Here is a 26643-nt window from a genome sequence, read left to right on the forward strand (position 1 = left end):
GATTGGCCATCAGGACTGACCTCGGGGTGGAGAACGGGGGCCTGTGAGAACCGCACCGACGCCTCGAACGACGGCTGAAGCTACCCACACTACCGGCACTTAGCTCCCTTGAAAATCGGCTTACGTCCTCTCGCACTTCAAAGGTGTTGGACGTTTGCCAAAACATTTCAGTTCTTTGTGGAGTAGATTGAGAGATCTCAAAACACCATCAATGAATAGAACCCTCTTCTCAATTCATTAGTTCCTCCTGTTAGATATCATTTACAAAGGGGATTGCAGGATTACAGCACAACGGCACTTTCTCGTAACACGATACTCACCCAGGGTGCTTAGGTCATATTTGCTGTGTGTGTGTGTGTGTTTGTATGTGTGTGTGTAAGAGAGAGAGAATGTTTGTGTGTACAGTATGTGTGTGTGGGCGTGCGGATTGAAAGACCTTCCTGTAAATGAATATATAGCACGTGAGGCCCCAGATACACATCGTAAGCAGGAAGATATCTGACCGTGACGGGAAAGTGTGCGTGTGTGGAGGGGGGGGGGGGGAAGGGGCCTAACATGTATTTAGATTATCGACGCGATAACGCGCCATGACAGAGGGGCTGGTGTATGGTCAGTCGGGCTGAGTCAGGCCATGAGGGATGGAGAGTCGCCAGGCTCGCGACGACGAGAGATAGAGGGATGGGGGGGAGGGAGGGAGGGGCTGTCAGCTCTTGTTTATTCGGGGGGCTTGTGATACGGGGGGGGGGGGGGGGAGGGAGGGAGGGGGGGGGGGGAAGTTTCTCGTCCCTCCAGCCCTCCCTCCAGGCCTCCCGTCACCCCACCGTCCACGCCCCTGCTAATCACTTTTTCTTCTTGTCACCCAATCTCTCCATCTTCTTCTCCATATCTGTCCCCTTGAATCCATCCACCTGCACCCTCTTCATCTGCTGCTATCTCTCTCTCTCTATCGCTCTCTTTTTTTTTACGTCCCCCTCCTCTGTCACTGGGCGCCCACTCTCTGTCCATCTGTATCCGTCATGTCTCTCTCTCTCTCTCTCTTTCTCTCTCTCTCTCTCTCTGACAGTGCCTCAGTGAAAATGGGAATCGACTGCGCCTTCCCTTCGCACTCCTCCCCTGCTCTTTCCTCTCCTCCTTTAACGGCTGTCCTCCGCGGTACACGCTCCTTTCAGGAGTGGATGAAAAGAGAAGTACTAATGCACCCTGTAAGGGGAAAAAAAAGGTGATGATACAATCAGTTTTATTGTGCCGTAAGGATTTTTCCGGGCTTGTGGTTACACACCCCGTATGCAGGCCGCATGAAAGAAATGCACATTCACATGGTTTCTCTCTCTCTCTCTCTCCGACTCTTTTCATTCCTCAAAATAATTAGGCCTGCAGTGGACCGTGGGGCGTAGCGTGAGTTGCTCACGTTTCCGTGATATATGGGGTAAAAAGGAATCCTGCGTTGTGCTGCTCTAGAAATTTCTACCTGTGCATTCCCACAACCTCCTCCCCTCTCCCACCCCTCCTCCTGTTCTACCTTCCTCCTCCTTTCCTTCTCCTATTCCTTTCCCCCTCCCCTCCTCCTCCCCTCCTTCCTCCTCCCCTCCTTCCTCCTCCCCTCCTTCCTCCTACACTCCTTCTCCTCTCCTCCTCCCCTCCTTCCTCCTACACTCCTTCTCCTCTCCTCCTCCCCTCCTTCCTCCTACACTCCTTCTCCTCTCCTCCTCCCCTCCTTCCTCCTACACTCCTTCTCCTCTCCTCCTCCCCTCTCTTCCTCCTCCCCTCCTCTCCTCCTCCCCTCTCTTCCTCCTACACTCCTTCTCCTCTCCTCCTCCCCTCCTTCCTCCTCCCCTCCTTCTCCTCTCCTCCTCCCCCCTCTTCCTCCCTGGATGTGGGTTGAACATGGGGTTCCGGCAGGCAGACTGCACTCCACCTGACCTAGTTCTGCTCTGGCACCAGGCCAGTACTAAGAGTACATAAGGAACACGAGACTCGCTGTCCAAGTATCTCCAACATGCCTTTAATATTATTTTTCGGAATCCGCGCCATCTTGTAGTGGTGGTGCCTTGGGGGCCGGGAGAACAAACCACAATAACGATCATCAACATTGTCCTGGATGTCTTTGTGGCCGAATCTAAACTGTTTGTATTTCACATGTTTTTTTGAAACAGGTGAACTTTGTATGTCATGTGACCCACGGTGTTTCTTTGTTTTGTATTTTTTGCGGAAGATGGTCATGACAAGAGATGTCTTCATTTGAATATTGCTAGATGCACTGCTGTATTGCAGGTTAACCTTTGTATTACTCTGTTCTGTAACACAAAAATAGGTTAACCTCTGTATTAATCTGTAACACTAAACTATGTTAACCTCTGTATTAATCTGTAACACTAAACTAGGTTAACCTCTGTATTAATCTGTAACACTAAACTATGTTAACCTTTGTATTAATCTGTAACACTAGCTAGCTATATTAATGTCTGTATTCATCTGTAATATTAACTAGCTAAATTAACCTCTGTATTAGTATATCCTGTAACATTAACTAGCTAGATTAACCTCTTTAAATGCCTGAAAAATTAACCTTGGTATTAATATGTAACACTAGGTGTTAACTTTAACACTAACTAGCTAGGTTAACCTCTTTATTAATCTGCTCTGCACGTACACTTCTAGCTACTGTCACCCTGAGGACAGGTAAACAACATTTGGCATCTGCTGGAACTTTACAACACTCTTAAAATTCAGTTTTATGGAAACATTGGCGTGGGGACTTGCATTAGTATGTGTGTGTGTGTGTGTAGCCCAGCCCTCATGGTCCATGACTTTAACATCCCTCCAGAGTGCCACCCAAGCAAAAGCCCAAAGTGCCCCCCGCCAGCATGAACCCTGAAGTGTTGGCGTACCGCAGCTTCTTCCTACCCAGCCCATTACATGGGCCGCCTCTACCCGCCGCACGCCCTCGCACCACGCATGCATTTTTCATGACTGGCTGGTGGGTTTAAACAAGCCCAGCAACAGCCCCTTGCATCGGGGAAGCTCCGACAAGAGACTTCCAGCACGTTCTCTCAGAGCCACCGTGATATTATTGGTCTGCGGGGGGGGGGGGGGGGGTGAGGGTGGGGAGGAGAGCGGGGTGGCACCTCCCGCCGAGCCCCCAGCCCCTTTTGTGTTTACCGGCCCTGCGTGGGACCAATGTTATTTTCAATTTCAAGGCTCTGCTCGGCCTAACTCGCCACGGCCCCCTTCATGCCATTTGCCTTAATAACGCGAGCTGGACTCTCCACAGGGAGAATGCCCGCCACCCTGAGACCTGCTAAATGACGCAGTGGAGTTCATTGATGGAAAGGATTACACACTCAGCAAGCTGCTGGTGGAGGGCTGAAGCCTTCTATGAAGGGCAGTGTACAAGGAAAGGGGGAGGGGGGGGGGAGAGAGGGACGTATCTTCTTTGAAGGAGAAGTGTATAGCAGCTTGCCAAGGGGTAGGGTGTGGAAAAGCACAAGGTGCTAATCTACTGGCCTCTCTTGAATCTGGCTGCTTATGCATGTGCTAGGCATCGCGGTGTAATGTGGTGTCCTTCACGGAAAGAATTGTCACTCTTGTTATTGTTGAAGTGAGACGTACGAGACCCGACTTCTCGGATTTGGTTTTATGTGTCCTCCTCCATATCAAGTTGGAAAAGCTCACAGGCGTACTGTTTCCATTAGTTTGTGTTGTGGCCCGTCCACCTATTTTTACTTGTTTCAAAGAAGGATCTAGATTGTTCAGCACATGTATATTGGATGTATGGAACATAGTGGAAGTCTTCCTTCTCGAGCTATGACCTCATTGTGGTCAGGCCCGTTGTGTGTCTTACAGTTTAGGAAGTCCTGTGTCCATCATTTGATATCAATAGGATGGTACTGTGCATTCAGGGAACATATATGGATCCTGTTACACTTCCTGTGGTCAACTGGTCAGCCACGGCCCGGACCATAGTGAAACATGACCACTTCCCCCTTCATCCAGAGCAGAACACATGAACCCTATAGGGCGTGTTATCACTCACAGGAACAGTACTTGAAGAGGAAGTGAGATCTCCTGTCTCTGACCAATGAGAAACTAGTGTGAGTTCAGCCAATGGGTTACGAACTGGCCAGATGTTAGGATACATGTTGATGGAAGATATCTCCTGCCTCACAGTGATTAACCCCCCCCAAACACAGAGCAGACCCTGCAGACCAGTGGCACACACACATATTTTCAATCCAATGGGTTCCTTCATCCACCACACACACAAGTTGATGATATCTTACGCATAAACTGTGGATGCCACTATGGCTGTAGCACAAAACCAATACAGGAGCAAACCTGCAATACGGGATAAATGATACCGTCAAATTGAAATTAGGCTAAATAAATTGAGAAGTACTTTCAACGAGAAAGACTATTTCAAACCGTGGAATTGTGAAAAATCGGTGGTCTAGATCTTCGAGAGCTTCTTAGACTCGTCGCGGCCAAGTCTGTCACGCGACAATACCCCAAGCAGCGAGCGGGCGTGAACAACTCTTCACGCCTCCTACTGTAGGACGGCCCCTCTGAGGGGGAACATCTAGAGGGAGGTCTTAATGTAAGCTGGTGTGAAAGCAAACCTCGCAGCTATCTTTCGTCCCAGGATGAGAGCTCCCCACAGCCAGCACTCGGCCTCGGCCACGCCGCTCTACCGTTCTGCCTTCTACCCCATCTGTGGTTTCCCCGACACCGTGAAGTAACAGTGTCTTAGACAATTACCAGTGACAACTTAATCCATTAGGGGCTATCCAGCTTATCTATCTGGGATCCCCTACACCTTCGCCGATGAACAGTAGAGAGGTTCCCAGCTTGCCCGTCGCGTGTGGAAGCCTTCGTCCGACGGGCCCGGCCAATTCCCCACCCCCTCCCCCAACCACCACCTCTCCGCTCCTGAGGCCAGAGGGGGTGTAGGGCGGGGTGTGAAGCGTATTCACCCCTAACAGCTGACTGCTTCCAACACCATCCACCACACCCTCCTCAAACACATCGTCTTCAAACACATCCTCGGCTTCAAAACATGGAGATGATTCCAAAATCTATAAGGCTCTGCCAATCTAAAAAAACAAGCAGCGCGGCTCCCGCACTGGCAAAAATATATATCATGAAGAAAGAGAAGAAATCCGATCCTTGTCGACAGAAAAAATAACACACAGCAGTCCCATCTATTTTTAGCTGCTGTTGTCTTAATTGGCATGAAGGGTACAATCAGATAATGTTCTAAAGTGTGAGTGTGCCTCTGCTGAAGACAAGCCATTCCAGCATCTGTTTGATATCCAACGTCACCCATAGGGCTGTCCTGGATGATAAAACAATGCAATCCTAGTGCTTGATGTCTCCGATACTCCGAGCGTCACTGCAGAGCGTCATTCCTCTGGTCCCACAATGGCGGCACAGCATGAGTTCGTAGCATTGTTGCATCTGTCGCATGTGATTCGCGAGGCTGTACCTCCGTTGTCTTGATGTTTTATTTCCGCCATACTTGCAAGGCCACCATCCATTGAGTTGTGTGTCACTCCTTTGGTCCCATGTACGATGTGTGTGGCTGGGCTCCATCTGGGCCTGGTGAGGTCAATGCACACCACCTGCTCAGGGCACACTTGGCTGAGGAGTGTGTGGCGGGCCCGGTGAACCAGATGTGTGTGGCTGTGTGTGTGCGCGCTGGTGAGGAGGTAGGTCCTCGGAAGGCAATAAGCAGCCACACACACTTCCACTTCGTGTGTGCGCCGCAATCCCAGCGCCAGCCACTTCTTTACGTTTTACCGTGCAATTTCCTGCTTGCTAATTTAGGGAGACAATTACTCTTTGCATGCACAGGTGAATCTCTCAGTACCATGGACGGAATTCCTTAATGTGCAGATTAGTTGCAATGAATTAATATGAGTTCCACGTTTGAGATGAGTAGTTAAATTTATATTTATATTTTTTATATAGATGACCATGCAGGTGTTTCACTCAGGAAGAAAAACGTTAAAGTTTAAGACATATTATAAGCTTTGAATATTTGATTTCTTAACAATAAGGTTTTCTGCACTCACAAAAGCTGACTATTTAGTGTACCTATGTTTAAAATCGACCTCATACCACTTAATGAATCTTCCATTAGTTTAAGAGACTTGTAAATGTTAGAAATGTTTTTTAACCGGTGGAGCCTCAGACAATAAGTAGGCTGTTCGCCCCCCACGAGTCTGGTGACCCACTTTGTTTGAAATATCCACAGAGGTTTTATTATTGTTTTCTCTGGTGATGTTTCGTATACACTCCGTGTTTCCACTATATACACGGTTGATACTATCATCTGCACTTTTATTTCAAAACTCCGGTAAAGAATATGAATGTATGAACTACTAAAAATATAGAAACTAGTTCGGCATTACTAGTGAACATACATTTGGGGTTAACCCGTTTTCATTCAGTCGTTATACTTTTAAGTAACTAGCCACAGGCTCTGCTGGAAAGAAAACAAACTGTGTTGCTATGTTGCGCATGCAAAATACTTCTTAACGGGGTAGAAAAACCTGAAATTCAAGTTAACGGTGCTTTTAAATTAACCGTGCGGTTAAACGTGTAGCATATCTTTATAAGTTCTTAGAAGAACAAACGCTGCCGGATATAAAAGGATGCGGCTTTTACGCACATGACCAGTATCCGAATGACAGTTTTTTGACAGACGCGGGGCATAGACTACTACAATATGCAACCAATAGCCAGCTAGATGACGTGTCTGCTCTGCAGTGTTGAAACTATTTTGAAATGATAGCAAAAGGTCAGCCACAGCGCTATACCTTCGAATGATTTTAAAGACAATCTCTAGTACTCATATGGACCTACGCTATTTGGGAAAAATGGGAAGTCGTCCACAAATAGTAGTGTATTCAATCTTTATTATGCATTACGTTTCACTTGGTGGCAGATACACATAGTCTAGTTAATCCGTTTTGAGTGGCGCTTTACTTAGTGCCACACAGATTATATGTGCAGTCAATTTGTTGCTTGCGACAGGCTACGGTATCCGGAACATCTATTTATTTTTGTCATATATTAAAGTCCAATGCACCGCCTGGCAGTGCCGTCTTGATATACATATAAGCGACGATTCAGGTGCTCGGCATCGCTTTTATCTTGTGTCTTTTATCTCGCCGTGTCATGTGAAGTGAACGGTTTTATAGTTGGAATAGATCGAGCTACTATGCGAGTGCCAGACCCCGCCTGCTCCCAGTACGTCATTGGCGAGTAGTGGGGAGGGGGTAGAGGGGAGTCACTCCCCTGCCTACTTTTAATAGCTTTGTCATGTGATGGAAAGCAGTTGTAAGACAGGTGCCCTCAGTTCATTCTCAGCAAGGGGCAGTTGTCTGTGAGAGCGAGTGGAGCGCGAGTGGATTTCTTTTTGCCCAATTTATTTTTTTGTTTTGCGGACCGTCATTCAGTGCCTGGATGGCGTGGGACAGGTGTAACCAGGACTCGGTGTGGAGAGAATTAGAGGTGAGCAGTTCTAAATATCCAACTTATTGTCAACTATAGCGCTTCTGGACCGTTTCTGGGAAGATGGACCGCACTGAACAACCAAGAGCCTGATTTCTTTGCTGCTGTCGGCACACTGCGCTATACGCTCATCTGAGGAGATTGAAGAGGGGAAATCACAGCGCAGGAATATCTGACAAGTCAAGGGGATATGCTAATAATTGCTTTCTTTTACTTCATATTGTCACTTGGTTTAGTCGTTAGATCCCTGCGTGTAAGCAGCGAGAGCGGGGTTTCTCGTGCAGCTGGCCGCGTCCCTAGGATGTCGTGCAGTCGGAAAGAATGTTGACATGCTCTTGCAGATCTTTCCATTCACGGACTCTACGCGCTCCTGTTCCGCTGTTAAGAAGTATCCGCTTTTGAAGATAGCATGACAGAAATGTTTCTCAGTCAGGTATTGTACTGTAGCACACGTAAACGCATCCTAAGATAACTATATGTTTTTTCGGGGTTTGTTTGGTTATAAGCATGTTTATGTCCAGAGGAAAGCTATGATTGTACATAGGGACCGCTATCTGGCATTACGATGGTAGCTGGAGCATCGTAAACGGTATCGGGCGCGCCTGTGCCAACATCCTTTTGGATAATCTTAGCTCAGTTGCTTATAACAAAACGGGGAGATTCTATACGAATTTTCTACCTTTCTACCAAAGTCTTTACGTGCAGTGATTAGCAGGGGAGATGTGTCTTAACAGTCTTGACAATTACCAGATGTAGCTACATTGTTTTTCCTTAAATGCCAATTTCGTAATAACTGCTTAAATAATGAGATTATACAGTAGCGAAGCATAAAATAATGTCTGTACTATTTACCTACCCCAACCTTGTTAATATGTCCATCATGTTCATACAATTTGTTATGGACGCAAAGGTCCACAGAGCTGTGTGCAGATAACAACGACTTATTGCATTTATAGAGATAATATTCAATCGGACGAATAACTTTGTGATATGATACGGACGACAGACTATTTCTAATGTTATTATCCAGGCTGTGTATTGTTGGGGTGGGATAAAGCATTTTATTTACAAATAACAGCCAAACTAATTACTTATTCACCAAGTATGCATGCATTTATTTTCCTTTTAAGATTTTGGGCGAATGATTTCATGCAACACTGGTAGTCTTCAACACTGCATTGATAGAGTGAATTATTGGTTTACTTGTGACGGAAGAAAAAAAAACATGTATTTTGCTTGGACATTTAGTAGCTTACTTCGGTGATTGTGCTTCAGCACAAACCTCGACGCGTATGTGCGTGTTTTTCCAGGATCATATCAGGTGTTGACGCTTAGCCAATTCTACAGAGCTTTTATTTCAAAATACGCCAGTGCATACAGTTCGGCATAAATCATGCAACGCAATTTCGGCAGCCCTTCTTTACAATCAGGGGATTGCCTCCCGAGTCCTGGTCAAATTCCTAATAATCTACAGCTAGCAGGTGCCTCTGTGTGTTCTGTGTGCGTATAAATCAGAGCGGCTGTGGAGCAGCGCTCTACCCCGCTCACTGTCTGGCGGCGCTGTTTCTTTAGTACCATTGGAAGTCGATGAGACGATTGGAAGCAAATTGATCTTTTGAGGGATTTTTTTAAACATCTGACACATTCTTTAATTCCCTGTTTCGTGTAGGGTTTTCATATTGTCAGACTTTTATTATGTCTATTTGTTCGTTGGGGCTGGGGGGGTCCGGGCTTGTATCCAGGCATGTATGCTGCCCCTTGAACGGCCTCGTATTAGTTATGTCCTCATGCTGGTGCAATCATGAGTGCAATTTAACTGTGATAAAAGTATCTGGGTTCTTATCTTACTCCACACTTGGCACTGTGTCCGTCGCACTCTTGCACTGAATGACACTCCGGTTCATACCCGTCCGCCCAGCCTCTGCACGACCCCTGGACCAGCTGCTTGACAGGTGTGCCTGCGGGGTGTCCAGTGTCCTCGAGACACTGCCATGTCCGATGACGACATTTCCTTGACAGTATCCTACTTGTAACGCTGTATCACAATTTACATTAACAGGTATTCACAAACATGTCATATGGGACACATGGGAGGGGAATCTAAATTCAAATAGAAATACCTGAGTTTGTGTCACTTTTTGTTGTCCTCTCCTTGGTCGTCTGGGAGGTGCATGGTGTTCAAGTGAAACTGCGTGTGCCAAGATGAAATGCTGGCGCGGGAGCCTAACCTTGCTGCGAGCGCGGCCCGCTGAAGCAATTAACATTTGTAACATCTTGGCACCTGGAAAAGAAATGTAGGTTAGCGACACGCTTATTGGAACTTGTTTACATTGAGCCTGCAACTGTTGGCGTCTTGACATGATCTCCATGCCCGCCTCTCGTGCACGGCCAAGGTGGATGAAAGATTTAAAGTGTGGATCTCCTCGATCACAGCTCTATGAATCCGATGATTTGTGCCTGGAGAGCCGTGGAACAGCTGTCGCATAGACACATGAAAGCGGACGATGAGTAATGTCAACAAGCAGTATTTAGCGGTGTTGGGCTCCCGTGTGGATCACAATGTACGAAAGAGAAAAGACAGCCGTGACAGAAATGCAATCTGGGCCATAGCAGTGGTACACGCAGCGCCATGGTCAATCAGGTGGCAAGTCTAGCCATGCTCTCTTTCAAAAGAGGCTGACAAAGCCTACGTAGTCAATCAGCAGCTTGGACAAAACCTCACGAATGCTTGCGGCATTATTTTGCGTAATAACTGTCTAATGATATTGTGGTTAGCTAAGTGCACAAATGGTGCACGATGGTCAGAACAATCCTACACATCTGTGAATCGATTAAGAGACCCCAAACAACATTGCGTGTTTGACAGATACTAGTCAGTTTACCTGTGAAGCTTCCAGCTGAATTGTGGACATATTTACAAATGTTAATGTTGTGGTTGTCCTCCTCTCTTCTCCCCCCCCCCCCCCCTCCCCCAGTGTGCTGCCTTAGTGGGTGAGGACCAGCCCCTCTGTCCAGACCTGCCAGAGCTGGACCTATCAGAGCTGGACGTCAGCGACCTGGACGCAGACAGCTTCCTGGGCGGACTCAAGTGGTACAGTGACCAATCAGAGATCATCTCCAGTCAGTATGGCAACGAGGCTTCGAATCTGTTTGAGGTAAGGCACCATGTTATTCTGTTCCCGTATCTCCATGGTTGTCTGTCGAAGCCTAATTGCTTGATTTATGTCAAGGCAATGGAGCTTGGCAGTGCAGTCTCTTGTGCTTGCTTGTTTATCTGGAAAACAGGAAGCGGATGTTAGTTAAAATGAACCCGCTAAGGTCAGGTCCTGTCATGACTGGCATCAGTGGCAAATGTGGAACAACCCTGGAATCACACTATATTGCCTTTTTGAGTACTACACACTTCCCACTGGACTCAGTAACTGAAATAAGTGAGTTCACGGACTATAACCCCTCTCACCTCCCCACTCCCCACCACCAATAGTACAGAGAGGAGATAACAGGAGCTGGTGATAAGCTGCAGACGACCTTTGTCTCACTGGTTGGACGCAAGTCCGGCGGTGCCTTATCAAGCCTCCCGTCATTCATTTCATTCCACTCAGCGTTTTTACGAGTGGCGCACATCTGAAAGAGCAAAGACCAAACCTGGCAACCTGGCAAACCTGGGGAGTCAGATGGCTGAGCGGTGAGGGAGTCGGGCTAGTGATCTGAAGGTTGCCAGTTCGATTCCCAGCCGTGCCAAATGATGTTGTGTCCTTGGGCGAGGCACTTCACCCTACTTGCCTCGGGGGAATGTCCCTGTACTTACTGTAAGTCGCTCTGGATAAGAGCGTCTGCTAAATGAGTAAATGTAATGTAAATGTAACCCCCCTTGCCCGGCGCTCCTCTGTGTCGCAAGAGGCCTCCCCTCCAAAGATTTAACCTCTCGCGTTCTCACTGCTTCTTGGGTCTAGGTCTTTTCCTGGTCCAGGCTGGCCTATCAGGTCTCCTCCTGGTCCAGGCTGGCCTGTTAGCAGGCAGATAAACAGGAGGCACGGAGAGTGGAGGAACACGGCTGAGCAGGGAACGGGGCCTGCACCGCGGCCAGCCCTGAGCTCATGTTTGGTGCGTGTGTGTGTGGTGGTGGTGGGGGATGTACGGGGTGGGGGGGGAATTGTGGATGTGTGTTAAAGAGAGACTGAAAAAGAGAGAGAATGTGAGTGCCTCAGTGGTCCAGGAGGGGGGCAGGCTGATAACAGTCTAAATTCTTTCCACATTCTGCAACCCCCTCCTCCCCCCAGACATGTCCCAGGCCTGGTGCTCAGGGGCAGGGAGAGCTGGAGAGGGTGACTCTGGAACCCTCTGTCTTTACAGAGTGATATGGCCTGCGGTCCATGAATGGCTCTGGGGATGGATAAAAATACCAGCCAGGGCGTCTGTCAAGAGAGAGAGAGAGAGAGAGAGAGAGAGAGAGAGAGAGAGAGAGAGAGAGAGAGAGAGAGAGAGAGAGAGAGAGAGAGAGAGAGAGAGAGAGAGAGAGAGAGAGAGAGAGAGAGAGAGAGAGAGAGAGAGAGAGAGAGAGAGAGAGAGAGAGAGAGAGAGAGAGAGAGAGAGAGAGTGAGAGAGAGAGTGTGTGTGTGTGTGTGTGTGTCACATTTAAAACACAATGGAGATTAGCCCCTACCGAGCTTCTGTTTGAGGCAGTCAGCCTAGAGGAGTGTAGCGCTATGGGAGCGATGTGCGTCAGTGTATTAGAGTGTGTGTGTGCTGTGTGTACCTATGAATCCATGTATATTAGACCAGTGGGGGGTGTTTCATCATCACTCAACAAGCCATTGGTTACATGGTTTAACGGAGACGCATAGAGACACCCAATCAGAGAGGAAGCTTGAGACAGAGTTGCTCTCCTTGAATAGGGGTTGCCATCTGTAGTGCTGTGTGGAGATTTCATTTGAAGTACTCTCTGCATCATAAGGCAGAGTTGGGACGGGCTGGTGTTTTTTGCTAATCCTTCCTAATCTGACAGTGAAACGTTTGTACGGTCTAGATCAGAGGCTGGGGCTGGGGCTAGAGCAAGGGCTAGGCCTGGGGTCAAAGGTGGGGTTAAGGCTGGGGTTAGGGCACAATTTTGCACTTCCCCGATTGGCATGCACAAGGCACTGTCTCAACCAATCACAATGTAAACATGGGGTCAGTTAGGTATGAGGACAGAGCTGATGTGAAATAACTTTCCATAGGATCTTCCCTCTATCTCACACAAACATTCATTGCGTTCGTTTTTTTCTCTCTCATGCATACACAATTTAAATGGACTCTTACTGGCTGACGTACGATTGAAAGAAAAGACAACCACGCTTGTACATGATAGCATCCACACAAACACACACACTCAAACACACACAAACACACACACATACATACACACACACGCAGCGCTGAAGAGGTTCTGGGTCTGGAACATGTAGCGTATGATTTACTATGTCGTTATTCAAACAGGGCCAGGATAGTGTGGATGGGAGGGAGGGGAGAGGGGGGGGGGTATGGGTTAAAAGAATGAGGGAATAAGAGAATGCAGGAGCGTACACGGAGGCAGGGGGTCATGAGTTGGCAGTTGATGCCCCTCGGTGCCAGTTGAGCATGATTTGTCTCTGGGCTGGGATGGTGTCTGGGAGTCAGATGGCTGAGTGGTTAGGGAATCGGTCTAGTAATCAGAAGGTTGCTTGTTCGATTCCCGGCTATGCCAACCAAATGATGTTGTGTCCTTGGGCAAGGCACTTCACCCTACTTGCCTCGGGGAGAATGTCCCTGTAGTTACTGTAAGTCGCTCTGGATAAGAGCGTCTGCTAAATGACTAAATGTAAATGTAAATGTGTCTGGGTGTGTGTGAAGAGGAAGGGAGAGGCAGCGCTGGGCAGCACAGGGCCCCAGGGAAAGTGCCTGTGAGCTGGATGCAGCTGTCTCCTGCAGCCCCCCCCCCCCCTCCTTGGTGGAGGGGTGGAGAGAACGAAAGAGAGATAGAGAGAGATGCAAAACGGCTTTTTTTTGCACCCATTCGTGAAGGGGTTGAACTCCGATCCCAGTCCCACTCAAATGATTTCCAGAGGACATGGAAAATCCAGCATTGTTTTGGTTTGCGGTGGCACTTTCTGCATACGTTGAGGTCTTGTGACAAGCCAATGTTTAAACAGGAAGACGTTATGCTGTGGAGACTGCCATGGTAGGCCCCGTGTCCAAAAAAGAAAAAGGTTTCGCCATGGTCCGTGAGACCTGCTTGATCATTAATGGTGCTGGGAGACCGGTCACGTCCCCCACACCTGACCTGGACATGTGCGGATGTGCATGATGTGTGTGTGTTTCAACAACAGCTGGCATGTCAACTGTCGTGAACGAGCAAATATATGTTGTAGTCAGAGCCGATTTGTCAGTACTTGTCAGCCTAGCTGTAGCATCTACCCCTGGCACATGGCGTCCCACCACTGATAACCTTAACAAGCACCAGTAGGGGCCACTACCCAGGTCTGAATGTTGTCCTAGTGTCCTGCCAGAAACTTCAGAGAATCTCTCTGATCCAGTGTGGAACTCAAGTGCTGCTCCTGTTCTATCCGGGGTCAGACATTCATGGTGTGAAGACATGACTTTGGGTCTCTAGTTAAACATACTGAGGGACAAGACACAGGCAGTTGCTCATTCATATGTACAGGTTAGTGTTTGTGTCTCGAGTGGCGCCGGTTACGTAAGTAATCTTTTCATGAGAGCATGCTTGTGAATATATTATTTTTTTGGTTTTTTTTTTTTCCTCTGCTCTGCTCTACACTTTGCTCCTGTCCCCTCCTCTCCCCTCTTCTCTGCTCTCCTCTACACTGCTCCACCCCCTCTCCCCTGGATGTCAAACCACCTGCACATGATGCAGTAATTTACATTTAGTCATTTAGCAGACGCTCTTATCCAGAGCGACTTACAGTAAGTACAGGCACATTCCCCCTGAGGTAAGTAGGGTGAAGTGTCTCGCCCAAGGACACAACGTCATTTTGCACGGCCGGGAATCGAACTGGCAACCTTCTGATTACTAGCCCGATTCCCTAACCGCTCAGCCACCAGACTCCCTACAGTAATGGGGGATGCCTGTCGCAGCCCCGTCCAGCCAGCGCCCGAGTACAGGGAACTCGTACACCCTGTTTCACCACGTCGTCTTAATGTCCTGCCAGAAACTTCCGAGAATCTGTCTGATCCAGGGTGGAATCCAGATGGACGTGCTTCTCCTGTTTTATTGAGGGTCAGTCAGTCAGTCACGCTCTGAAGCTTTGACTGTTTGAACTTTGGGATCTCTCTTCAGTACACGCAGAGAAACCTTTTCAGTTGCATATATGCTTTTGTGCAGGTGAGTGTGCGTGTTATGGTAGTAGTTGTTTCACAAGAGTGCATGTGGGAATGCATTTGTTTTTCCTTTCTATGTAACACACACACACACCAATAGGAGTGATGAGACCGTCTGTGTGCCTGTTGATGAGTCCAGACTCGAGACATCACCAGAAGGATTCTGGGATTGGGTGTCTGCACAGGAAGTGGGAGTGTCTTTGTCCGAGACGGTCAGTGGGTTTACATGGTGGGATTGTTTGTGGGATCCTAGGAGCTAGGAGGCTAGTCTAGGAGCTAGGAGGTCAGTCTAGGAGTTAGGAGGCTAGTCTAGGAGAGAGGAGGAGAGAGGAGAAGTGAAGAGATAGAGACAGGAAGATAGTGGAAGAGAGAGGAGCAGGGAGGAGTAGAGGAGGAGAGAGATTACGACAACTAGATCACCACCTAGATTACCGTCCCCTGGTATTGTCTCTCTCTAACACACGCACATTGACACAATCAAAGATAATGACTTACAGTACACTTACTGGTAGGATGTACTCACTGTGCAACACACACACACACACACACACCCATACTCACTTCCCCTTTTCTCTCTCCATCTCTCACTCACTCACTCACTCTCTGACACACACACACACACACACCAAACCACCAGAAAGACCCCCATCCCTGCTGAATGCTGGCTGCATTTATTTTGCAAATTTATTCTGACATTTGAGAGTACAACGCCTGCACCGATTCACCAGTTCAGCCAGGGTGTGGGAATTATCATATTGCGCTGTATAATATGATTTTCTCAAGTGAGCCCCATTAGAATAAAACACACACTGCTCATTGTTCAGCTGCCTGATTTGGTGCACATATATTTGCACCACTTGATGAAAGTAGTCTTCCTTCTCTGGAACACAACAGCCCAGCTCTCAGACTGACTCATACACTTGTCATGGCTCTTCACACACATACACACGCACACACGACAACACAAGCTTGCTTGTTCCCTCCCTCATTCTCGCGTACACGCGCGCGCACACACACAGGACGAGTATTATCTCCAAGCGTCTGTCAGATCCACTCCACGGTGAGAGCCTTCACTGTTCCTCCCCTTCCGCAACACTCCAGCGCCCTCTCTCAGCCCGCTCCCTCCAGCCCTCCAGCTCCCCCCCTCCCTCCCTCCGTCTCTCCAAAGGCAAATCGTCCATCCACAAACAGCCAGTTAGAAAGTTGAGAATCCAGTGGGTATAAACAACCTCACCCTATGATGCTCCAGGAGAAATAGGAGAGAGGGGGGGAGGGAGGAGAGGGAGGGAGGGGAGGATGGATAGGGGAAAAAGGGCAGTGCTCACAGCGGAAATAGTCCCTGCAGGGCTTGTTTGGGGGGGAAAAAAGAGCAAGTGACTTTGGCTGGCTGGTTGTCAGGCTGGTTGTCAAGCTACTTCTAGTCTCAGAGGAGCATGGCTGCTGATTGGTCCCCTGGTCTGGAGGCTCCGCCCAGCAGCCTGAAGGAAACACTCTGCCTCTTCTTTTCCTTCAGGAGTGGGGGGGGGGGGGGGGAGAGAGAGAGAAAGAGAGGCTAACAAAGGCAAAGAGGAAGTGTGTGTATGTGTCTGCGCCGGGCCCTCGAGCTGCAGTGTCTCTGCCTGTCTAAAGTTTCTCTGTCTAATTATAAAAAAAGCCCCTCGCTTCCACACAGAGGACGCGCCGTACTCTTATAAGGAGCCGGCGTCTTTCAGCCTTCGAACGGGCAGTATTTACGACACCCTGCAACCCACAGGTACTTCTGGGGTCAGCTGTGTGACCCCCTGCCCCCCCCACGCCCTGCTTCTTAAGCCCCCCCCCCCCCCCCCAGACAGCTGGAGGGCCGGCCCTTCGTCCCCAGAGCTACGGATGCACAGGCGGAGACCGGAGACGTAATTATGTTGCTAGTGAGACACCCTATAAAAAGATCTGACGGCGGTGTTTACATGGGTTACACGGGCCCGCTCCTCGGTGCGCGGGTCTACAGCTCGGAGATGGTGTGTTTGTGTGTGTGTGTGTGGGCGAGGGAGGGAAGGGGGGCTGCGTGAGAGTGAGAGAGCTTTTTTTATTTCAAGGGGTAATCTCATCTAAGAGCCTTTCAGGACTGTTTCTCTTTAACCTGGCCGGAAATACTAAGCCAATAAGCCCCCTCCATAGACACACACACAGACACACACAGACACAGACTCAACTTTATACACAGCAACAAGAGACCAAACCACAAGCCAATCCTTCCTGTATTATTTAATGTTGTATACTTTCCTCTGAGTGGGAGTTGAAAACTACAGTTTCCAGGAAAAAATTTAATACCTTTCATTCTGCACTAAGCAGAGTGTGTGTGTGGGGAGGTGGGGGGGGGTCAGAGAGAGGCTTTCATCTAACAAGAGGCATCCACAGGCCTGGTAAATGTGCATTCATATAAAGTGATATCAGTCTTTGGACTGTTATCAGACCAGACCAGACGTGCGTCCATCTCATCCCTCCAGTAAATCTAGACAATGTTTCTGTCTTTTGTCAGAAGTGTTCAGCACGTACTTGACATCAGGATCTGTTGCAGTCTGCCGAGGAGTGTTGATTTGAGGGGATGTTAGGATTAGGCCTGATTTAAAAGCTTATGAAGACATTTAACCATTCACAGTTAAAGGTGTTCACCCACACCCCCCACACTGCACCCAGGTGAAGGAGAACCAGGGAGGCATTTGAAACCTCCCCTCCTCTTGTCTCTAGTCACTCTGCCTGTACAAATCTACTTCAGGGCCGTCTGGTTCAGACAGGCCTTAAATAGTTGAAGACCCTCTCGAGCAGGCTACCGCTGTTTCATTGGCTGCTGCTAGGAGTCTCGGTGGGGTGCAAGGAGCTCAGTGTGATCAGGAGATGTAGAGGAAGCGGCGGGCGTGTCACTTCCTGTTGCGAGAACACAACGTCTGCTCAGGGTCCCCCCGGCTGTAACTGACAACGAGGTTCTCTTCCTGGCCACGCACACGGAACATCTCCTTCTCTCTTCCCTCCCTCTCCCTCTCTCTGTCTGTCCCTCTCCCTCTCTTTCTCGCTTTCTTTCGCTCCCCGTCTCCCTCCCTCTCTCTTCCTAAGAGTCCGGGGTAGTCGCAGCCGTTTGGTTCCTCTGTGATGTGTCTAAACTGGAGCATGTAATGTGATATTCCCAGGAGAAGGCAGACGCAAGGAGTGGATGGAGTCTGGTGAGACTGGGCCGCCGTTAGAACGTCTTCTAAAACTCGGTTTCTTTCAAAGCGTCGCTTTCACAGCCGGCCCTCGCCGGTTTGTCCATAACATCCGAGCGAAATGTGGAATTTGAAATGCGGAGCTTTATACCGCCGGGGTGTCCGTGTTTTCTCAGGGCAGTTTAGGGGTCGTTTCATCTTCAGATGGGCAGCCGGCAGACTTATAGAAATGTTCTAGGGACAGTATCGAACTACGATGACATCCGCCGTGTAGGTTTGTCTCTCCTGGTCTCTCCGCTCCATGCAGGCCTCCCCCAGTGGGCTGTGCAGTAACATGGACCCTCTTTGATCAGAGCCCGTGCCTGTTTGTAGAGATATGAGTTCCCCGGCATGTCACCGCGCCCCCCCTCCCCCGCCACGCACAAACCTAACATGTGACGGCCCCGGGAGGGCGCCTCTGTTTACCTGTCGCTGCGCAGGACGCCGTCACACAAATGCCATCAGATAGAGCAGGAAGCATGTTCTGATAACCCGGTGGCAAAGTCGAAACAAGGGCTTCACTCTGGACTGGAAAGGATGAAGGGGGGGGTGGGGGGGGGCACTCAATCTCTCTCACACACACACACACGTGCAGACGCACACAGAAGTCAAGGTAAAAGATAATGCGTTTATTTAGTAATCAGCAAATAGCTTTTATGCAATGGGTAAGTGCTGAGGTCTGGAGCCTGATAAGATCGCTTGCTTTCAGTGTTTCTCCTCCAGAACGGCACGCAGCACCAGGAGTGTAAATTGAATAGGATGACCTTCACAACCGCATCAAATTGACAGCATTTCCCAAAAAGATTTTTTCCCGGTTTCAATTACCATAAATTTGTGATATTGGGTCCATACCATACCTGAACACACACACACACAGTACTTTTGCACATATAAGCACCCACCGACCCAACCCAACACCACCCTACACACACCCACACACACTTTCTGTATTGCGTTGCATGGATGTTTTGTTGCCTGTGTATGACTACTGTGTGGACTACAGTACGCTATCTCCCCTCCCTCCCCCCTCCCTCCCCCCTCCCTCCCCCCTCCCTCCACCCCCACCCAGCGCTGGCCCGCTGCCCGTACAGATATTACTGTGACAAATGAAAGCCTGGGAGTCCTGATGAGCTTGGCCGGGCCTGAAAGGTCAGGGGGTGTGGGGGGGTGAGGGGGTGGGGGGAGTGAGGTGGAGCAGAGAGGGAGAAGGGAGGGAGATGGTGAGGGCGGGGGGGGGGGGGGGGGAGCAGGAACAATGCCCATTCTGGATGATCCCCACCAATCAATGCAAATGTCACGACAGAGCACCCTGCCTTGGTTTTCTTGTCACCGTCGTACGCACGGCAGCCCGGTCACACACCTGTCTCTGCGAGGAAACGGGACGACGTGTCCGTGAGCTGGACAACCCAGCGGTGCTCTCCTCCTCCTGCCCCTCCTCCCCCCCCCCCTACACACACACACACAGACACACACCTTCCATTTGCACGACGGCAGCGTCCAGAGGACCAAGGGCTGCTTAGCGCTGCACATTCGCGGCTGCCTACACAAGCAAGCAGCCATTAGCATCAGAACCAGCAGGATGCACTCGGCCCCACACACACACTCAACTCTCATTTATTAAAAAGACAAAAGGCTGTTCCCCTCTCCCGAGGGACGGCACCCTTGTGGTCACGCATCAAACCTGAGTTTTAGGTGTGTTCGGTGGAGGGGGGCTTGTGTGTGTGTGTGTGGGGGGGGGGGGGGGGAACTTGTGTGTGTGGGGGGTAGGAACGTAGCCAAAACAAGAATTGAAAAGTCCATCCAAACATTGTCATGGTGTTTAACTATATGGGAGGGGGGTGGGCGTGAGGACGAGCTCTCCCCATCTGCAAGCCAGCGGGAGCGGGGGGAAACAACAGCAGAGAGAAGCGTGGCTCCTCTCAGCTCGGGCTATTGAAGCCCCGCGTTGTAGCTTCAGCTGTTTGGACAGTGTGTGTGTGTGTGTGTGTTTGTGTGTGTGTTTGTGTGTGTCTCCTGGGAGCGAGGCTCGTGACTAAGCCTTCCTTCGGAGCCTTCTCTGATCCAGTTGCCGGGGGGCCCCTCCAGTTGCCGTGGGGGCCCCCGAGTTTCCTGGGGTGGGGGGCAGTGAGGGAGGGGGGGGTCTGAAGGGATGGCAGGGTGCCACTGGTTGGCTCCCTGCACTAGCATCCAATTGAGGGCTTTAACTTTAACACAAATCATTCAACTAGCTTAACACATCTCATTCAACTAGCTTAACACATCTCATCCAACTAGTTTAACACATCTCATCCAACTAGTTTAACACATCTCATCCAACTAGTTTAACACATCTCATCCAACTCGTTGAACACATTTCATCCAACTAGTTTCGCTCTACCCAGCCTTAACTAATCTCGTCCAGCTAGTTTAGGCTGCTCAGTGGACATGTGTGTCAACCCCCAGGACGCAGGCTCAAGAACCCCCCCCTTAGAAGACCCATGGGGGGGTACTGTGTGCCAGGGATCGGGATTAGAGCCCCCCCCCCCCCTTTAGCCCTGTGAATCAGATCCCATCGCGTCAGGTCTGATTGCTTTCGGTCACATGAGGTTTTCTATGCCAGCTTGCGCTCTCTGTTCTTTTTACTCTCTCTCTCGTGCTCTTCTCCTTCTTTCACCCTCTTCCTTCTCTCTCTCTCTTTCTATCACTCTCACACTCAATATTTCTCTCTTTCACCCATTCTCACTCATTTCATTCACATAGACTCTCTCACACACCTTTGCACATTGCACCCTTTCATTTTTGTATATCCCTTGTTCTCTCCCTCTCTTTCTCTTAATCTCTGTCTCTATCTCTCTCTATCTATCTGTCTCTCGCTCTGTGAGCTCATCTGATGTCGCTCTAACAGTTCAAATGGCTCCAGGAGACACATCAGAGCTGTTCCTGCAACACCCTGGCGCTCGTGCACAGGCCCAGGCCTCATCCGCAGGTCCAAACAGCCTCCTCTGGCGAGGCCAAAGTCAAGTGACAGGCTCCTTTCTTGACATTGCTGCTTGATGGGATTCAACTAGGGAAGTGTGTGTGTAAACAGAGTGAGTGGTGAGAGAGTATGTGTGTGTGTGTGTGTGTCTGTGTGTGTGTGTGTGTGTGTGTGTGTGTGTGTGTGTGTGTGTGTCGACGGAAGCAGGGGGACTCCTGCTGGGTGGGTAGGTGGCGAGGGGGGTTCACAGCATTACTGCAGGGTCAGGGTCAAAAATACCCAAGTGATACAATGTGATACCCCCCTCTCCCCCTACCCATCCACTCAGCCTCCCCCTGCTGGTGTCATCCACCTGAGGGCGGGGCCATAATGACTCTTCCTGGAGGAGACTCTGTATGACGACTGTTTGTGCTTGTGTGAGCAGGTAGCATCTCACTCTGGGGTGATGGTTGCCACGGCGAGTCCACCTCCGTTGCCAGCCCCCTAGGAGCATCATCCTGGGAAACTGCCTTTGAATAATTAGACGCTCTGCTGACTCTGCTGTCACCCGGGGCGGAATAGAGGGCTGGCCTTCGGCTTTGACATCTGTTAGCAGCCCAATCACGGTCTGCAGACAGACAGTTGAACGTTTTCGTTTTATGACTCCTAACTGCAACATGCACACACACACGCATGCACACACACACGCATGCACACACACACGCACACAACCACACGCATGCACACACTCCCAGTGCTATTGTGTGTGTTTGACTGGCTCCGATATGAGTCATAAACATGCTTAGTCTCATTTCAGTTAGCTCGTGCTAAATAACTTCGTCCCCCTCTTCCCCTCCCCGTATGATTGGTCCATGTGACCAGTGCAACGTGTCAGCGCAGACTCACACCCGGCCGCTGCCCTGACTTTGATTTATTTCCTCTGAGTCCGGGAGGCCGTGGGGTAATAATACAGAGTGGCATTATTTGTTTATCAAATCCAACTGCTGCTTTCTCGCCTGGTAGCAACTTCCACTCACCCTCCCACGCCCCATCGCCCCAACCACCCCCCCCCCCCCCCCCCCCCCCCCACAGCCCCCTCCACTATTTCTGATTGTGCTGTGATTAGAAGGTCTGGCTACTCGTTTAACCTCGTCAGAGAGAATGCCTTTGAAATGTGTTTTTTTGAGAGAGAGAGAGAGAGAGAGAGAGGGAGGGAAGAGAGAGGGAGGGAGGGAAAGACAGAGAGAGAGAGAGAGAGAGAGAGAGGGAGGAAGAGAGAGGGAGGGAGGGAAGAAGACAGAGAGAGAGAGAGAGAGAGAGAGAGAGAGAGAGAGAGAGAGAGAGAGAGAGAGAGAGGGAGGGAGGGAGGAGGAGGGAACGATATCAAGACGAAGGCAAGCGCAATTAAATTGTCAAGGCGCGGATTTAACCCCAAGCAATTCTGGGGCCAATTATTAAGAATGTTTTCTGTCTGAGTGGACTGGTTTCTTTTTCGTATTTGTGGAGTGAGCTGGAGAGTATAAACACTGCTTTCAATACCAGATGACCCATTTTTCGAGCAAGAGATTTTTTTCTGGCTCCTTCTCTTCTTTCTTTTCCAGGGCACCTTTTGTCATAGATTCTGTCTCTTTCATTTGAAGATAACAACAGTGCAGTTCCCGCTTCCTCTCTCTGTGATAGAAACGATCAAGTTTGTTATTGTAGACTGTGTTTAGTGTTTTTAAATCCTTTCAGATATAAGCGATGCACAATCCAATGCCAGATTGAAGTTTGATCCTCAGTAAGTGTTCGCAACTTCAATCTTCAAGAGGCAATTACTGCGATGTAATTTAGCTATTTGCTTCAGAGTTCCAAGTGTGTGTTTATGGAAAAAAACACACCAACTCTTGCTATCATTGCCATGAATAATATCTTTACGTGGTGCTGTGGAGCTCAATAAGAGTTAGGGCAAGGACGATTTCAAAGACGGCCTGTCTGATAACAAAGGGCCTCACCTGATAACAAACGATTGTGGAAGGCAGGGGGAGGGGGGGAGGGGGCTGGACTGGGACCGGGCTTCTTGCCTGTGTGTTTTATGGCTTATTGCAAGCATTCAGAGTAAAACAGCCATGGCACCCTCTGGGATTGAAACAGGGTTAATATATTGTGATCCCCACAATTAGCCCAGGATTGTTAAGATCTCTTAATTGGGTGAGGTCCATTAACTGGGATGGGAGAGATGAGGCCCTCTGTGTCTCCTCTCTTCCCTTTTTGCCTTTCCTTCTCTATTCTCAACTGCTGCCACAGTAATCAATATAAGTAGATGTGGACTATCAGTGGGTTGCCAGGTTTGCCTGGTCTCACCCCCGGAACGGGCAGAATATCTTCCCAACTTGACTCAAGTGGGTGGGGGTGGGGGGGGGGGGGGGGTCTCGAGGGAGCTTGAGTCTGAGGGAGCAGATTGACTTTTGGTTCAGTGGGAGCGCATGATGGGTTCCCTAAGCTGGCATGGCAAAGCTGCCCTCCTCCCCCTGTCTCTCTTCTCTCTCTCTCTCTCTCACTCTCTCTCTCTCTTCTCTCTCATCTCTCTCCTCTCACTCTCTCTGTGTCCCTCTTTTTCTCTCGATCTCATAGTAGAAGCACTTACTCAGGTCTGTTCTTTTCCCAGCCTGTCAAATCCCCCATTGGCCGGCGACTGCCATCACCAGGGCTTTCGCAGGGCTGTTGCATGACCGTCACAACTCAGGTTTTTTACAAGTGTTCCTTTTACGCCATACCGGTCGTGGTGGGGGAGGGTTGGAGGGGGTGGGGGGTGGTGTTGGTGCTGCCCAAGTCTGTACCTCTCATGGTAGTTGTGGAAATAGACCCCATGTGTGACAGCCAGTGGTGAAACCCGACCGGGGCCCCGCCCCGTGGAACGACCCCGCTCGGCCTTTTGAACATTTCATCTGTCGAGGGCAGACGTTCGACTCATATTTCAAAGTGCAGAGTCGGGTGATCGACAAGGCCTTCAGATACGGGAAAAGGCACCTTCACAGAGCTCTCACACCAAAAGATGTTTATGCCGCTCTTCAACAGATGTTCCCTTTATTTAAAAACACGCTTGAGATCATCAAAGGTTCAAGCTTTGCGGCGGCATGTCAGGAACACGTATTAGCGTTAGCGAAGGGCTTTTGGTGTATCAGCTGTTATTACCTACCTGCTTAGCACCAGCCTAATAAAGTGGGCTGTCTGGAAGCTGTGAGCAGCAATGGTAGGTTCCGGCACAGCGGACAGAGGCTCTTTGCAAGTAATTAAACAGCATGCTAGCTCGTAGGGAGCAATTTCCTGCGACGCGTTTACTGCCAAGGCTCCATGGCCCAGGCCGGCGTGCGCTATCTCCGTGGAAATATGTCCCTTTTATCATTTTTTAATAACAAGTAATAGTTGTGTGTTGTTAGAACGGTGGTATCTGGCGAGCGGACGTCAGATTAGCATTTTTCTCCCTCTCAGCCCGGCTAAACGATTGCTTAAGCTATCGGTGTCATCTTGACGTGAAATTGAAAGGAAGAAAATAAGATGGCCGCTATCGCACGAGCGACGACGCCCCTCCCGTGAAGGGGCGCCCACGGTGGTGTGCTGTCGAGGGAACGCCCGGGGATGAATGGGGACTGGCGTCCGGGGTGACTGTGTGTTTGCAGGTGGGAGCCCAGGCTAGGCAGTGGAGCCTGGATTTGTGAAAGGGATCGGTCCCCATTGGCGTCATGATCGCTGCACGCTATCGCAGAGCCATGCTAATCCCACCAGGGTTGCATGAAGGGATTTGTTCTTGTTGGGCTTGCCTCAGTGTCCTGGGGCTGCTGGCTGTTTATCTAGCCCTGTCTTTCAGTCCCCTGGTTCATGCCGGGACTGGAACTAGCAGTTCCTGTCGCCCTCCTCCCCTCCCCCCCCACCCCCCTCCACCCTACCTAAACATGTCCCCGGTGGATTGTTGATAGTGCCTACATCTCCCTGCCGCTCTATCACTTCTCCTCCTCATCACTCTCTATCTCTGTCCATCTCTTTTCCATCAATCTCTATCTTTCTCTTCATGCTTTCTCTTTCTCTCTCGAATATTCTATCTCTATTTCTCTCCCTCTTTCCCTCGTTTTCCTTCCCCTCCCTCTCCCGTCTCGTTATATCAACCCTTTAACTGAGGAAACAGCTCCTGCAAACTCTCCCAGCTACTTCAAAGAGGAGCGAGAGGCAGAAACAGGCTTTATGTGACGGTAGAACTTCCCTCCTCCACCCTCTCGTCATCTGTCTCACCCGGCGCTGTAAAAATATCACATTCATTTAGCATTAGCGGATGGTAATGCGCCTTATCGGAGGATTGCTTGCAAACATCTTGTAGACAAGCAGTCGTTCCCTTTTCTGAGGGGTAGAGTTGGGGGGGGGGGATTGAGGCGACTCAACTTCCCTTCATTGTTTCCTTCCCTCTTCCCTCACCTCCCTCCCCTTCTCTCTCTCTCTCTCTCTCTCTCTCTCTCTCTCTCTCTCTCTCTCTCTCTCTCTCTCCCTCCTTCCCTCTCTCTCTCTCTCACCCTCCCCAGCTACATGCTGTGTGTCAGCCTTGTTAATGGATTTCTTGGGGGAGATATTATTTTGGGTCCAGTAAGCTGCATGCTTAAATATGACTGACAGGCCTCCTGACTCACTCGCGCAGTGCGAGAATTTGGTTTCTCAAAATCTGAAAAGAGAAGCTGTGCTGTAAAAAACTAGTGACTTTTATTCAAGATGGAGACTCACAGGGGGAGGGGGGGGGGATATAGACTTAAGTGCGTTAAAGCAACAACTCCAAACTAAAGTGTCCTATTTTTTTCGTCTCTCTTTCCCCCCTGTCTCTCCTTTCCCCCTCCTAAGAAGATAGATGAGGAAAATGAGGCCACTTGCTGGCGGTGCTCACAGAAACCCTGGACAGCATCCCTGTGGATGAAGACGGCCTGCCTTCCTTCGAGGCCCTGGCAGATGGGGACGTGACCAATGCCAGCGACCAGAGCTGCCCCTCCACCCCCGACGGCTCGCCGCGCACCCCCGAACCGGAGGAACCCTCTCTGGTGAGGTTCACCCCCGGCCTTGTCCCCCCTGCCTGCTGTAGCACCCCTGCACACCACACACTTACACACACGTACACACAACTGCCTCTCAAGTCTACTGATCCATAACCACTAGCCCCCCCCCCCCCCACACACACACACACACATGCCCCTTAGCTACCATGCTAGGCCTCCACCTTCACCAGATAAGGCTCTGCCATATGGAAGGTAAACCAAGCACCAGGCCACCAGGCTGCCACATTTGGCACCCCCTGCCACACACACACAACCAGTTTGTCCTATGAGAGAGCGGGGGAGGCTGGATGTGTGTGGCTGCGAGGTGGTAATACATGGCAGCGCTACACGGACACCAGAGTAATGATGTGCGCTTGGCGGTGGGGCCAGGACCGCACAACGCCGCGTGCATCCCCCACGAGACCCCGTCTTTCTCTTTTTTCTCGGTCTTGTTTATCCCCAGGAAATCGTTGAAAAAAAAACAAGATCAAAAAGACAGATTGTGAGGAGGCCATCCATACACCTGTGTACTTTAACACGCTTCAACTCGAAACACCTGGGACAGTGTCTTGCCGCT

The 26643-nt window shown here is 49.9% G+C and overlaps 1 protein-coding gene across 1 annotated transcript; it reads left to right on the forward strand.

Moving 5' to 3' along the window:
• Positions 1 to 7399: 7399 nt before the first annotated feature.
• On the forward strand, positions 7400 to 26072 carry LOC136938979 (peroxisome proliferator-activated receptor gamma coactivator 1-alpha-like; the record flags this gene model as incomplete). The annotated part of the gene is given in 4 exon segments (XM_067231845.1): positions 7400 to 7515; positions 10491 to 10670; positions 25879 to 25900; positions 25903 to 26072. Coding segments are annotated over 4 exon segments (420 nt in total), but the record flags the coding sequence as incomplete, so codon positions are not given.
• Positions 26073 to 26643: the final 571 nt, after the last annotated feature.

The sequence above is a fragment of the Osmerus mordax genome, assembly GCF_038355195.1.
Source record: "Osmerus mordax isolate fOsmMor3 chromosome 23 unlocalized genomic scaffold, fOsmMor3.pri SUPER_23_unloc_2, whole genome shotgun sequence".
Lineage (NCBI taxonomy): Eukaryota > Metazoa > Chordata > Actinopteri > Osmeriformes > Osmeridae > Osmerus > Osmerus mordax.